Consider the following 14992-nt stretch of genomic DNA (forward strand, 5'->3'; position numbering starts at 1 on the left):
CAGCCTAATGAGACAAGAGCATTTAACTGAGAAGCTCCAGGGGCAGCTGGGTTATATTTGTGGATGAAAAAATCTTATTGATAAAAATTAATCATGTGTTTTAAAAACTTAGTGCATAAAACCTCAACACATGAAACTTGTCTTAAAGAAAATCTCCAGATAAACTTCCTTGTTTCAAACAAATCACTCACATATATTCCCAGTCTTGGGGGTCAGAGGGAGGGTCTTCCCTACACAACAGGAGGGAATTCACCTTAATTCAAAGTTCCAGGGGGCAGTGTTTCCGTAGCATAGTGGTTAAAGATCCAGAGGACCAGTCCCCAGACCCAGGTGCTGGGCCCACATGGAGAATGGCATTCTGGGTCAGCAAGAAGGCTCAGTGGATAAAGGTGCCTTCTGCTTAAGCCGGAGTCAATCCCTGGAGGCTATGTAGAGGTAGAAAGACAAATCCAACTCCATAAATATGTCCCCTGACCTCCAAATACTCATCACAGCATTTGTATTCTGTTCTCTACAATAATAATTATACAATTAGAGGCTGGTGAGATGGCTCAGCAGTTAAGAGCACTAGCCACTCTTCCAGAGGTCCTGAGTTCAATTCTCTGCAACCACAAGGTAGCTCACAACCATCTATAAATGGTATCTGATGCCCTCTTCTGGCAGGCAGGTGTACATGCAGACAGAACTCTCACATTAAAAAAATAAACAATACTTCAAAGAAAAAGTAGGAAAAAATAATTACATAAACAAACAAATAAGAAATAATGAGATCCTGGTAACTCTGAAGGAGCCTGAATCTTTGGGAAGGTTAAAAACTGGAGCTGACCCTTTAGAGATCAAATCTCTGGCATGAACCCACTACAGTTGCACTCTGGAACTAACGCAGTGTTAGCAAGCATGCTTTTTCCAGCTTCAGATCTACTGAGCCCACTGCCTCCCAGCGTCCCAAGCCATTCATCCAGTGACAGCTGAATTTCACTGCTTTCAGTACAGCTCAGTGCCAAGTCCTGAGTAGAATAATCCTTTTATCTTCCAATAAAGGGGAATTACCTGCATTCTGTAACTCAGCTCTCTTTGAAGAGCTGTCTTTGGAGCTGGAGGCTTTGCATTTCCTGCAGTGGTCACATTAAAGATGATTCTCACTGATCTCATTGGGAGATCCAGAGGGCAGGGAGTTGATGATATTGTCAACTAGTCATCCTGTAGCAAGTGTTGAGATTTTCTGTTTTAAAAGGTTTCAGAGCACAAATGTCATTCTCAAAAACTTTTCTGAAAGACAAATTAAGTTTTCAAAGACACACTGTTTAGGGACCAGCTGTTACCTTGGGCCAGCATGTGGGGACACTTCGAAAGGACATAATTTGATCTGCTATCATCTTTCTCTGCCCCTGTGGGGATAATCTCACCCTGATAATTTCCTGCTGTCTATTGCAACACCATTGTACAATAGACTGTCTAGAGTAGCAATACTCTCAGTTTTCTTCTACAAAGACGGCTCACATTCGTCCCCAAACACTGTTAAAACAAAATTCATCCCTAGTGGCAAGATGATTGACATGCCAGCATAGAGCTTGACACCTGGCATACATTTATTTTATTTTCCAAATTAGGAAAAGCCTGGGAACTTTAGGCAACTTTCCCAAGTTTCCCAAGACTTGTTCACTGAGTGTGTGTAAAGGTTTGAAGTCCTATGGGATGGGAAGCTCTGAGAGTACCAACTCCTTCAGACCAATATTCCATTCCCTAGTCCACTTCTCTTTACTCATTTCATTAGATCTAGTGTACTTTCCACACATCTTAATAAATCTTAGTTTTTATAACTACTTCTCCATTGTAAAAAGTAGGTGTTGATCTGTTCAACATGCATTGGTCAATCCTTCAATACATGGACTTGAATTGTGACAAAGACCCTCTGCACAGACTATCATAGTCACCCCTTGACTAGTTTGCCCTCAGATGCTAGTCATGTATGATTGGAGTGTATGTGTAGGTTCAGAAATGGCTGTGTCCTGCAACTTGGACTTTACAGAGGGCAGGGTTTCATAGGGAGATCAGTGAGTTGGTCTGGAGAAGCCATTCTAGGGGGTAGCTGAAGTGACTACATGGGTGTCTCAGCACAGCTCAAGCCTGAGGGCAGCCCTCAGCAAGTGGGCTCAACCCTCTGTAGCTCTGTGGTCTAACTCCAGCTATGGCTGATTCGGGTAGTCTGAGTTGTGAGTCTTCAAAGAGAACATGGGCACCCTGTGTCATTTGCATGAGGTTGCAAATTGAACAGCTCCTAGCAGCTCTTCCTGAGCCCCCTTAGTCTAAGAATGTCCCAGAGGAGCAGGACACCAGCAGGCCTGTGAGTCTAACCTTCAGACTTCCTGTTGACAGAAATCATCTTCTCCATTTTACCATCCCCTCTTTCTGTCTACAGATGGCAAACTCTGTAGCAGCTACAACCGAGGGCTCATCTCCAAAGCAAAAATCAAGGCCATCAAGTATAGCATCGTCATTATCCTTGGTAAGCAGTGACCCTCCTTGTGCTACAAATCTGTCCAAACATTCCGAAGACAAGCTGGTGATGGGCAGGCCATGCAGGGAAGGAATGAGTTACAGACGCTTCCACCTTCCACTGGAACAAAAAGTGCAGGACTCACCGGTGTGTCTGGCTGCTTCAAGAGCCAATACCTGGCTCCTAATCCCCCTCTCTGTGAGTATAGTTGCCCACCAAAATCATGGGCTGGATCACTCAGAGACAATCTGATTAGGACTGAACTACCTGGAGCTTATGTTCAAATCACCCTCAAATCGGTTACTTCATTTAAGACACTGTCTCCCCACAAAAAAGTAGATGTGTATTCTTTTTCTTCTAGATATTTAATTTTGGAGTCAATAATACCTCACCCTTCTTATCTTCTGTCCTTTTCTTTCCACACTTAGAATCCATAAAATCAGTTTGTACTGCTGTCTGTTCAAAATGCTCAGGCAGATGCATGGCTTACTTCCTCTTACTTTATTCCCCAACAATGATACCTCCTCAGGCTTCCCTAACAGGTCTTTTTAAATAACCCTCCTCTAGTTTCATCCCAACTTGGTGATTCTTCCCTGTTTCCTATTTGTATCTAACATGAGACACATTCATAAATATAGTTTAATTAAGATATACCTTAATATAGGGGGTATACATATACATATACATGTGTATATATATAAAGTCTGCCTTTCCTGCCACAGTTACAAATCCATATGGGCAATGACTTGTCCTGACTTACTCATCATATCCAAAAGCCTAAAGTTAGGTTACACACACACACTACTAAGTTGATATTTATATAATAAACAAATGGATGCAGACATAGGAGGAAGGAATTTGGGCTGCTTCCTTTTATTTAGATGAGAAACCTCATCTCTGCTTCTTTAAAAGCACTTAGAAGCCCCAAGAAGGCCTGAGATGTGTGTCAAATCACAAGAATAGCTCTTCTCCCCTCTCTAAAATACAAAATGCCAAACAGACCACATTGAACATGACTCAGCCATCAGTGTATAGGCACACAGCACACAGCCATATGAGCTGCAGAGGCAGTCATAGGTCACCAAGGCTCTAGGAACTTGTTCAGAAGCTTCTGAAGGAGATCAAAGATTCCTTGCCTTCATAACCAGAGTCACAGATGCCCATTTTCTGGATGATGAGAAAGGGAATGAATGTTTAAACATGCATTTTCAAGCTGGTTTGTCCCTGTTCAATCAGAAATTATATCCACAGCCATATGAGGTCTGTTCAGCACACAGACAGGGGTGCTCACAGGCAGGTCAGCATGCTGTCATAATGAGGTGGACTATCTGTAACAAATATTTTTATAATGACATTTAACCATCCTAAAGTTATAAGTATCAATAACACTATAACTACTACATTTTTAAAGTCAGCATACTGCACTAATAATTATCTAGAGTAAGAGTAAAATTTAAAAAATAAAAAACCTATAATAGAGCAATACCAATTTCTATATGTAACTATATGGCACAACTACACTGGGAGGGTAATAAAGAAATTATATGCCTACACCTGTACAGCTACAAATGACAACCAATACAGATATTTTCATGGAGACACACAAGTATAAGCAGTTTTACTATCACTAAACTGATTTTCTGAGCAGGCAAAGAAACCATGTTAAGGTTTCAAATTAAACAAACTCATCTCTCCTCTGTCTATAAGGGAACTATAACTATAAAAGCTTCAACATTTATTAAAAATATCCAGATGTACCTATAAAAATGGTTAACTCTCTAAACTACAGTTATTATATGCAGGATCCTCTCATCCATACATGTCAAGTTGATCATTAAAAACATATATGAGACAATATTGATGCGCTGAACTGCTGCTTCTAACATGTAAAAGGACTGACATTCTTGCAAAATACACACAGACATGCACATACACACACATACACACACACACACAGAAGCAGTGTTGCTCTCGGTGCACAAGAACTATTTCAACAATAGGATTCACCACCTAGAGTGCAGAAAGATGGTGATCTTAGTTTTTTAATGACTCCCATTTAAGACATCAACAATACTTATGGGGAGGAAATCATGAATTAATTTCTTATTTCCAAATTCTGAATCAAGTTCCTAAATCCCTATCAAATTATAATGGAAGATAGTTGCCCCTGCATGTAGATATCCATGGATGCTGAACTATTCCATTCTGGGAATAACTCTGGAAGTGAGAAAGGGTCAGGGAAATAAATTTGCAGTGATGTGACAAGATAGAAGGGGAGCAGGTTTGTGTACAAGTACCCAAGACTATACACAGTTCTGTGTTTGCCTGTATTAACCAGAGAAATTACAGGTAAATAGGTGATAGCTAGCTCTATGACAGATAGATGACACTAATAGATGATAGACAGACAGACAGACAGACAGACAGACAGATAGATAGATAGATAGATAGATAGATAGATAGATAGACATTTTTGTAAGATTTTGCTTCATGGGCTCATGAAGGCCAAGAAATCTCAAGCGCCATGGTGAGTTGGGTAACTTGGGATAGCCACTAATGTGAATTCAAGTCCATGTCTGAACCCAAAGTTTCGAGAGTAAAGTTGACTCTATGTTCCTGTTTAACTCCAAGTGTTGGCCAGTGTTCCACACTTGGTTCTCAAAGAGAACCAAGCAGAAAGAATACATTCTCATAGGTCCTTCTTATTGTATTTATGCCTTCAATAGATCAGATGAGGCCTATTCACCAGCAAAAGGCAAAATCTCTCTCAGAAACATCCTCACAGACACATCTAGAGTAATATTTAATCAAATGTCTGGGAACCTTGGATCCCTGTCAAGTTGACACATAAATCAATCACACAATAGACATTCCCATATCCCATTTCTATCCTTTGAGGCATTGAGCTCACACACAATTGATCTGGACAAGAATATTGGGTGAGTGATTTGGGGAGATGTTAACTTAGACATAAAAAGGAAACTTGAAATTATAATGATCTCATTTATGGTTGATGCTTTAAAAATATCAGAAACATTTTATCTGCTGTATATCCTAGAACTAGTGATCAATATGGTCAGACTTCATCCTTTTCTGTCTGTAGCAGGGGATCTCTAAAGAGTCTTCCCCATTTTCCTTCAGCACTGTGATGGATGGGAGGCCCTGGCTGTTTCTGTCAGATCCCAGATTTTCTGCAATAAGTCTACACCAGCAGAAATCAGAGCCACCTTTCCAGACACAGGGGATCCAGGAAATCTCAGCTTAGGAATGTTGTCTCTGAGGCATGTGCATATCCATACATGTATTTAAGCAACCATGTTCCAACATACCAAACTATTCAGAACAGCATACCCAGGCCAGTATTTCTGAGAGAGCTCTACGTGCCAAAGAACATCCAAGTTAAAATTTCAGTCATGATCAACCAAGAATGATGCTCTAAGTGTGGCCACAATGGTGCTAATGGTTCTTTTCTCCCTAGCTTTCATCTGCTGCTGGAGCCCATATTTCCTCTTTGACATGTTGGACAATTTCAACCTCCTTCCAGACACCAAGGAGCGTTTCTATGCCTCCGTGATCATCCAGAACCTGCCAGCCCTGAACAGTGCCATCAACCCCCTCATCTATTGCATCTTCAGCAGCTCCATCTGCTTCCCCTGCAAGTAAGCTGTGTTCTCATTGGTGCAGGACACACCACCAGTTTTTACATCTAGACCCTGATTCTCACTTGCTTCCCAAAGCTCATCAGCAAACTAATCAACTCCCATTTCATAGACAAGGTGCTTAATGGTTAGGAAGTCCCCACTAGTTTGATGAATTCAAATCCAGCCTCATGTGGAAGCCCTTGATTTTGATGGAAGCTTCCCACATGAACTGCCTCAGTATAATCCTGCTGAGAATATGATATGGGACATTTTTACTACTTCAGAGGTTGTTTTACAAAGTAAAGCTTGCAAGACTGAGTGACATTGTTGAGGTTATACTGATCATTAGTAGCTGAGCTGAAATTTAATCCCCTGACAACTACTGTCATTCTGCTGTTTTTCATCTGTTCTCATCAGATAAGGAGTAAATGGAGAAACTCATAGCACAGAGAATAATAATAGGATGGTTTAAGGCGGTGGGTCTCATCCTTCCTGATGCTGTAACTCTTTAATATAGTTCCTCATGCTGTGGTGACCCCCAACCATAAACTTATTTTGTTGCTACTTCATAACTGTGATTTTGCTACTGTTATTAATCATAATGTAAATATCTGATATGAGACTCACAAGGGGGTCATGACCCACAGGTTGAGAACTACTTAATGGCAGCAGCTGAGGTTCTGATCCTGCTTCTAGAAAGTCACGTGTGAATTTGGGCTGTGAACATGCATAAGCTTCCTTTGTATATGTGAAAGTGGGGCAAAGAGCAGAGTCTCCTGCTTGGCAATGATGTGTCTGACCACTGGGCTGTAAAGACAGGTGGTGGAGGAAGAGGTTCGGTTGTTACAGCTTAACAGGTGTCTGATCTTTAATGACCTTTCTTAACTATTATCTCTTAGCATCTATGCTGCTTTTGCATCAGGCTAAATGATTTCCTTTGCTTCTTTATTCTGACTTTCTCTAGGGAGCAGAGATCACAGGACTCCAGAATGACATACCGAGAGAGAAGTGAGAGGCAAGAGATGCAGATTCTCTCCAAGCCAGAATTCATCTAAACTCTGAAGCAGTGGTGCTAGGCTGAGGTCATTCAGTCCTCCTGGGTCTCCATCACCAGTTAGTGGATGTGCATGAAGCTTGAGCCACCCCTGTCCCAGTCCTGTGTCACCTAGCAGATGCATGAGGCAAACTTTGCACTGAGGGCATGCCAGCTGCAATTCTAGCACTAGCCAACATGAACCCATCACCTCTTCATGTCAGCTAGGGAAGACACTTCTCTCTTCCTAATTTTTCCCAGCCCTCCGTCCCACAGCTCAGCATCCTGTGAACTGACGACACAGACAAGCAGAAAGATATGGAAGGGCTCTCCCTGAGTCATCTAATTACAAGATTGAAAGTAAATACAAGATTTAACAAAGAGTAGACAGCTTTCCACCAGTTTTGTATTGGAAATTTGGTGGGGATAGATGAGATCTTTGCCCCTGAAATGCCAAAAAATTCACTTCTAGACCCTGGTACTGTACACATCCTCTGGTGTGCAGGAAGAGGTGTTAGCAGGAACAAACTCCCAAGGCCATTGCATTGTGATTTCTGAAAGGGACAGTATAGCTTCCTGCTGAGCAAGGTCACCATGCAGGCACATTCTCACCTAGCAGAAAGACCACACCAAATAGTGATAGATCCTTGACTGTGAATCCCAGAGAGAGCTGAGAACTGGAACTCACAGCTCTTTGAGGCTATGCTAAGGCCCTTTCCCTCCCTGTAGCCAACATCCAAACCACTCTGAGCCCCATTCCACACACCCTGGGGACATTTCTGCCCAACTTCACTCTCAGAAACCTCTTCACCAGGGAGCTCAGCTCTATGGCCTTCCCGACATGATGCTCTTGCAAGCTCCTTGCTGTCTGTGCGCTGCAGCCTCTGTCTGTCTGGGACCTCTGCAAGGAAGTGCTGGTCAGGCTTATTTTGACAGGTCTGCAATTCAGTATTTATAAGTCTAATTCAAATGAAATATGACTAAATGTTTTCTAGTCAATTTTTTTCTTCAGATTTTGCCAGAAGTGGAAATGGCATCATTTGACTGTGTGTACATCTCCACCCACGGCCCTGTGACGCGTGTGAGCATTCCTATATTTAGCTTCTCATACAGTCTTTGACATTGAAATCTCCTTGGCAAAATCCTCCCTTCCAGAGTTTAAACCTTTCCTTGTCCTTTCGGCTGACTGCTGGGTGCAGTCATTAATATGCTCAGTCTATTTTAACAACACCTTATTCCTCATTATTGTATCACCTCAAAGACTGCCTGCTTAAGGTCATGGTGGCAATTTTTCCACAAATTTCTTTTTCAATTTCATCTGACATTAGGGAAAGCATCTCTTTAGGCAGAAATCAGACACTTTACCAACTGTCTCTCAAAAAAAATTATTCCCTAAGTTTGAGTAGACAGAATAATTTACCTTTCTGTTCGCACAACAGTTTTGAAGGCCACTTACTCTTCCTCCAATCAGCTAAACGTGAGCGAACAGAAGCTCTGAGTGGCTGAGAAGTGCTTTTCAACATTTCCCTTTAAATCAAGATGTGCCACAGAAGACTCACAGAACTGTTGCTGGAATAGCTGCCTGCACAGGATCCAATTAACAAGCCGAATCTGGCGGGTGTCCTAGTGAGCAAAACAGGAAGCCCGGGCTTCTGATAGATGTTCTCCATCTCTGTCAGGTTCTGGTCTGCAGGATGTGTCACATGTCTACCCTCCATCAATCGATCCTTAAAGTTAAAGAGAGAGTGCAGTGAGGGGCATCATGCTGTCTGTGGACTGTTGGGAGGATGTATCTCTCATCCCCAGAGGAGCCTGGAAAAATAATGGGGCTGATTTTTGTAGGAAGCTGCCATTTATGCAGAACTTGCTTTACACGGATACAGAGTCTGAAATCTTACTGACATTACTTTCCAAACTTGGAAAATAGTTTAAGCATGGTAGTCATTAGTCTTATGAATCATCTCGTGTCCCTGGGCATCACTTGTCTATCTGTAACATGGGGCCAAAATAACACTGGAGCAGAGGATGTTGAGGTTTGCAGACTGTGATGGACTAAATTAGCCCTGCAGAGCTAGGATTCTTCCCTTTGAAGACCAACACTTTAGTGACTCAAGGTTTAGTCATTTGCCTTTTAGAGGTGTAACTTTTCTCCCTACCACATAAACTCGGAAACTAATATAACATCCCAACTAGGAAAGAGTGTCATCTTGTGCAGACAATTAGAGTAGAAGCCACGGTGTTGTTATCTGTAGCCTTTGATGCTACAGATGGGCCTAGAAAAGACACCATAGTGATGTATAAAATGAAAGGGCCTACTTTCCACACCAAGATGTCAAGAAATGTGTGGACACAGTATTACATGGCTCCAGGGATAGGTAAAGGTTTAGGTTAACAGAGTAGATGTGTTTAATATATTCACTCACATTATAGAAAATGTCTCTGCTTTACTGAACTAAATGCAACATGGTTAAAGACTCTTCTTTCAGGGCATATTTGCAGTACAATTTAATTGAAGTTTAATTTCATCAAGGAACAGCTCCCACAGGACACCCCGTCCCTACCCTAAAGCACTAATACCTTATGACTGACTTTCCACTGTGCTAATCATGAGAATAAAGCACCTTTGAACTAGTCTAACATACATCTCAGGTTTCTTCCCAGTCTCATTCAGACAAGTCTGCACAGAAACATTTGGAAATGACCTTGTCTCCTCCTTCTATATTCACAGTGTGGGTTTAAAAGGGCTGTAGGCCTCCATTTGATGAGAAAACAGGAAAATGAAAAAATATTCTTTTGTCAGAAAATAGTGATTCTAATCTTGTGTTTTAGTTGACATTTTGGATGGACCACAGACCTGCTGCTGACAGCCTGAGTCTGGGTTTGTGTATTGTTTTGTTTCATTCCAATCATCATTTGAGCATAGCTCATTGTGTATGCAGCTCTATCAATATTCCCTACAGCTTGGCAACCTTCATTCCCATAAAAGGAGATGGCTCTTACCAAGCTGCCAACCTTCTTGCTTAGAGAAATGTGAAACATCTATGTCTCATTTAAGAATTGATTATTCACAATAGGGCTGGAACAGTTAACATTTTAAACATGCAATTCCATCCTCACAGAATGTTTAAATGAATGGGGGAGTCTTCTCAGAGACTCCAAAAAAGGTGTCACGGGGTAACCCAAAGTTCCTAACACAATTGCATATGAACCTCAAGGTGATTATATACAATGAAAGTATTTCAAACTCCTTGAATTACTTTCAATGAACATAGAATGTAGATTAGGGTTATACATTGATATATCAGGAATATACAAAAGGTTGCAGGATAATTGCTGAAAGAACAGAAGCAATACATAACTTCCAGGTTAAGAGGGGATAATGCTTGACACAGTGGCAGATACTGAGGTTTAATCCAGTATCGTTTTGGTAGGACATGGCAGTGTCCAGGCAGCAGGAAGTGGTCTGAGACATGGGTGTGGCTTGAACAAATATGAGCCCACCTCCACAATGACACACTTCCTCCAAGTAGGCCACACCCACTCCAACAAGTACACTTCTTTCCTAATAGTGCCACTCCCAATGGGGGCCACCACATCAAGCTTTGTATTTTAACTGATAACCATGTGTTAGTTTATTTAAAAAATAAATAAATAAAAAGAAGACAAGAGTAAGAGGATTATAGAAATGCTAGGACAGATAGAAAGGACATAGGAAGATGATGGATTTTCATCCAAATTTAACAACTATAGTAAATGAAAATAATTTTTTCAGTTGGTAATAAAAAGTTTTCATATCATATTTTTTAAGTGTGCCATTATCTGTACCTTGTATAATAACATTAGTAATAATAATAATAAACCTAAAACAGAAGGATTCAAGAAATTTGAAAATAAATGATGAGCCCAGGTAGACCATGGAAACATTAGCCAAAAGAAAGCTACTATACTTCACTGACATAGTCTGAGCAAACATCAAGGCTAACCATAGGCAGAGCTAGACAGAGAAACATCATAATAATAAGTGTTTTAGTTTAATTAGATGGAAAATAATTCTAAATTTCTCTGCATTTAAAAACACATCCTCAGGATGTATACTTTGAAGGGGTGTCAGAAACAGGAGAAAAAGGAATACAAATACAAAATGAACAACTATAGCGAAGAATTTTATCTCACTTAATTTCAATAATCGCAAGCAGGCAAAACTCAAGAAAAGATTGGATAAACCACCTACACCTTCCACTTTCCTGAGGACCACCTGTCCTATACCTGCCTTCAGACTCTCCTTCCAGCCCTTCCTCTTTAGGTAGGGACCACAGACTCACCACCAACCTGGGCTCCATCTCTAGACTGGAACCCTTGACTCTCTCCCTCTAACCATAGCCATCTCATGGCCTGAGGGCAATTCCTCTCCAAGCAGAGATGCTAGACTCATGCCACCAACTTCACTCATTTCTTCAGCCAGGCCTCCACTCACCCTCTCTAGTTCAGGACCCTAAACTCACACTGTCTACCCAGCCTACCCTTGCAACCTGCCTGAGTAACACATGTCCCCTACCTGCCTTCAGGCAAATGCCTCCAACCTCCACTTTCTATGTATGGAGCTTAGACTCACACTGCCAATTCCACTGCAAAACTCAGCCCAACCTCTGACTGCCCCTCCCCAGGTTGGGGCCCTAGACTCACATCACCACCTACACTGATTCCCACTGCCTGAGGGGAAGTGCAGAGTACCTTCCCTGGACTCCTGAAGACTAGTTGTACGACTCTAACTCTACAGAAGGTCTGATTCTGGGGTTAGAAACTGAGTTGTGACTACTCTCCATACCACATTCAAATATCAATACTGATTTATCTCAAGACTAAAATCTAAGGCTCATTCACCATGTCAGCAGCCTGACAACTGAGGGTAATGGGAAACAGACCCAAACACCAACTTAATAAAGGAGAGGAAAATTTCCATACCATGATACACTACCAAAAACCTATCTTCAGATGGCTAGGTCCAGTCTCCAAAAAAATAAACATGAATAATGAAGATAATGGGTCTCTACAAAAATTTCATACTTCTACAGTATTGTTTGTAGAGAAGGTGACTTAGATGATGTATGAAGACAATGATTTTGAAATAGAAAGAATAATCATAGTCATGGAACTCAATGAATGATGAGTAAATACCAGAATGAAGACAACAAAACATAACAGTTGAAGGAAATAATGAAAACAATTTAAGAAACATAAATGTTGTGGAATATTCCTTTACACCCTGTGAAAATATGTCACTGTGGTTGGTTTAATAAAAAGCTAAATGGCCAATAGCTAGGCAGGATTTTCAGGGCAGAGAATGTTGGGGAGAAGGACAGAGAAGCCAGACAGAAGCAGAACAAATCAGACATACAAAATGGGATAGAATGTGGTAGAATGTAGATTCATAAAAATATGAGTTAATTTAAGTTATAAGAGCCTAAGCTATCAGCCAAGCTTTCATAATTAGTAAGAAGTCTCCCTGTGGTTATCTGGGAGCTGGCTGGCAGGCCAAAAAAAAATCAGAGTGCACAAAAAAATAGAATTTAAGTGATAGAATCTCTAAATAAGGGTCAAAATGAAATAAAACTCTAAATATAAAGGTCAGAAATTCAAACACCCCAAAAATGAGAGGAAAGACTAAACAGCAGACTTGGTCAAATAGAAGAGAGAACAGCAGGCCTGGAAGGCAAAGTACATGAATAGTATACTCAAAGAAAAGGTCAAAACCAAATGTACGTGTGTGTGTGTGTGTGTGTGTGTGTGTGTGTGTGTGTGTGTGTATAATGCAGGAACTCTGAAACCCTATAAAAATACAAACCTAATTAAAAATAAGTATAGATGAGTTCCAGCTCAAAAGCATAGAAAATATTTCCAACAAAATCACAGAAGAAACCTCCTAAAATCTAAGGTTCAAGAGGCATACAGAAGATCAAATAGGATCTGAAAAGAAACACCACACATCATGACATAGTCAAAACACTAAATATACAAAAGAAAGAAAAGACATTGAAAGTTTCAAGAGAGAAAGATCAGGTCAAACATAAAATGAAAATACCATATACCAATATTTATGGGGCACAATAAAGTCTGCCCTAAGGTGAAAGATTATATCACTGAGTACCTACACTAAAAAACTAGAGAGATCTCAACAAATTGACTTAATGATGCATCTATATCTCAAATAAATGTTCTAATTATGCATCTGAAAGACTTAGGGAAACAAGAACAAACAATACCCCCTAAGATAGAAGGGACGAAAATCATCAAAATCAGAGGTGATTTTAGTAGAATTGCTCAAGGCTGCCCACTCTCTCCATATCTATCCAACATAGTATTTGAAGTTCTAGACAGAGCAATAAGACAACTAAAGGAGATCAAGGGAATAAAAATTGGAAAGGAACAAGTCAAAAGTATCACTATTTGCAGATGATATTCAATATACATACATAAGCAACCCCAAAATCTCTACTATGGAATTCCTACAGCTAACAAACATCTTTGGTAAAGTACTGGATACAAGATTAACTAAAAATATCAGTAAATCAGTAGCCCTCTTATATATACAAATGATAAATGAGATAAGAAAAAATTAGGGAAACAACACCCTTCACAATAGCCACTTATAATATAAAATATCTTGGGTAACTATAACCAAGCAAGTGAAAGATCTGTGATGCAAGAACTTCAACCTTTGAAGAAAGAAATTGGAGAAGATATCAGAAGATAGAAAGATCTCCCATGCTCATGGACCGGTAGGATTAACAGAGTAAAAATGGCCATCTTACTATAAGCAATCTACAGATTCAATGCAATCACCATCAAAATTCCAATGCAATTCTTTACAGAGCTTGAAAGAACAATACTCAATTTCATATGGAAAAAAAACCAGTAGAGCTAAAACAATCCTGCACAATAAAAGAACTTCTAGTGGTATCACTGTCCCTGACTTCAAGCTCTACTATAGAGCAATAGTAACAAAAACAGCATGTGATTGCATAAAAGTCAGATCGGTGGACAAATGGAATTTAATCAAAGACCCAGTCATAAATCCACACATGCCAAAGTCCAGCTCCAAGGTTCTAAGACATAGGATAGAGGTATGAAGTCACCAAAAAGTGAAGAATCTGACCACTGATTGTCTTTCAAACAGAAGGAGTCATTTAAAAACTGAAGCCATTTTTTCAATATACAAGTTCTAATGCACTCAAGCATGAGCAGTTGCAATACATTTCTCTTTAAACATTTTCTAATCATTAACATTTACCCATTTTATTTTCTTTTTCTCTTCCCCACTTCCCTGATGTCAGTGGCCTTTACCCTCTATTATTAATTTTTGTACTACAAGCCAAATGATTATATCTAGCCAGGTGCATCTTTTTCATACTATGCCCTAGCCAGCAGCAAACACGCAGTTACAGAAAAAGAGAGTCAAGCCTTCTGAATAGTCCTTAACAATGGGATACTTTTTATATTTTTGTAATCAGCTGAGTGTATGATGCCATACCTCACATATTATTTTCAGGTGTAAGTCAATCTCTAAATAATCTGTATATCACTTTTATGTGGAGAGCAGTTGTAATCCTATTCTTTATAAATTCTCAAATAGTAATGATTAGTTGTGGTAGTATTGTGTTCCCCAAAATATTGTACACTCCAATAAACTTATCTGGGGTAAGAGACAGAACAGCTACAATATTAAACATAGTGGTTAGACAATGGTATCACATGCCTTTAATCCTAGCATTCCAGAGGCAGAAATCCATCTGTTCAAGGATACAGCCAAGCATGGTGACTCAC

General features: G+C 40.2%; 1 protein-coding gene across 2 annotated transcripts in view; it reads left to right on the forward strand.

The window, feature by feature from the left end:
* Window positions 1–10966, forward strand: part of Npsr1 (neuropeptide S receptor 1) — a 192251-nt gene extending 181285 nt beyond the window's left edge. For both annotated transcript variants that reach the window (XM_036194069.1, XM_036194070.1), the window contains exons 8-10: window positions 2420–2506; window positions 5976–6156; window positions 7103–10966. In XM_036194069.1, the coding sequence (XP_036049962.1) occupies window positions 2420–2506; window positions 5976–6156; window positions 7103–7193 (359 nt within the window). In that variant the 3' untranslated portion in view covers window positions 7194–10966. The remainder of the gene's footprint in view (window positions 1–2419; window positions 2507–5975; window positions 6157–7102) is intronic.
* Window positions 10967–14992: the final 4026 nt, after the last annotated feature.

The sequence above is a fragment of the Onychomys torridus genome, chromosome 7 (assembly GCF_903995425.1).
Source record: "Onychomys torridus chromosome 7, mOncTor1.1, whole genome shotgun sequence".
NCBI classification, from domain to species: domain Eukaryota; kingdom Metazoa; phylum Chordata; class Mammalia; order Rodentia; family Cricetidae; genus Onychomys; species Onychomys torridus.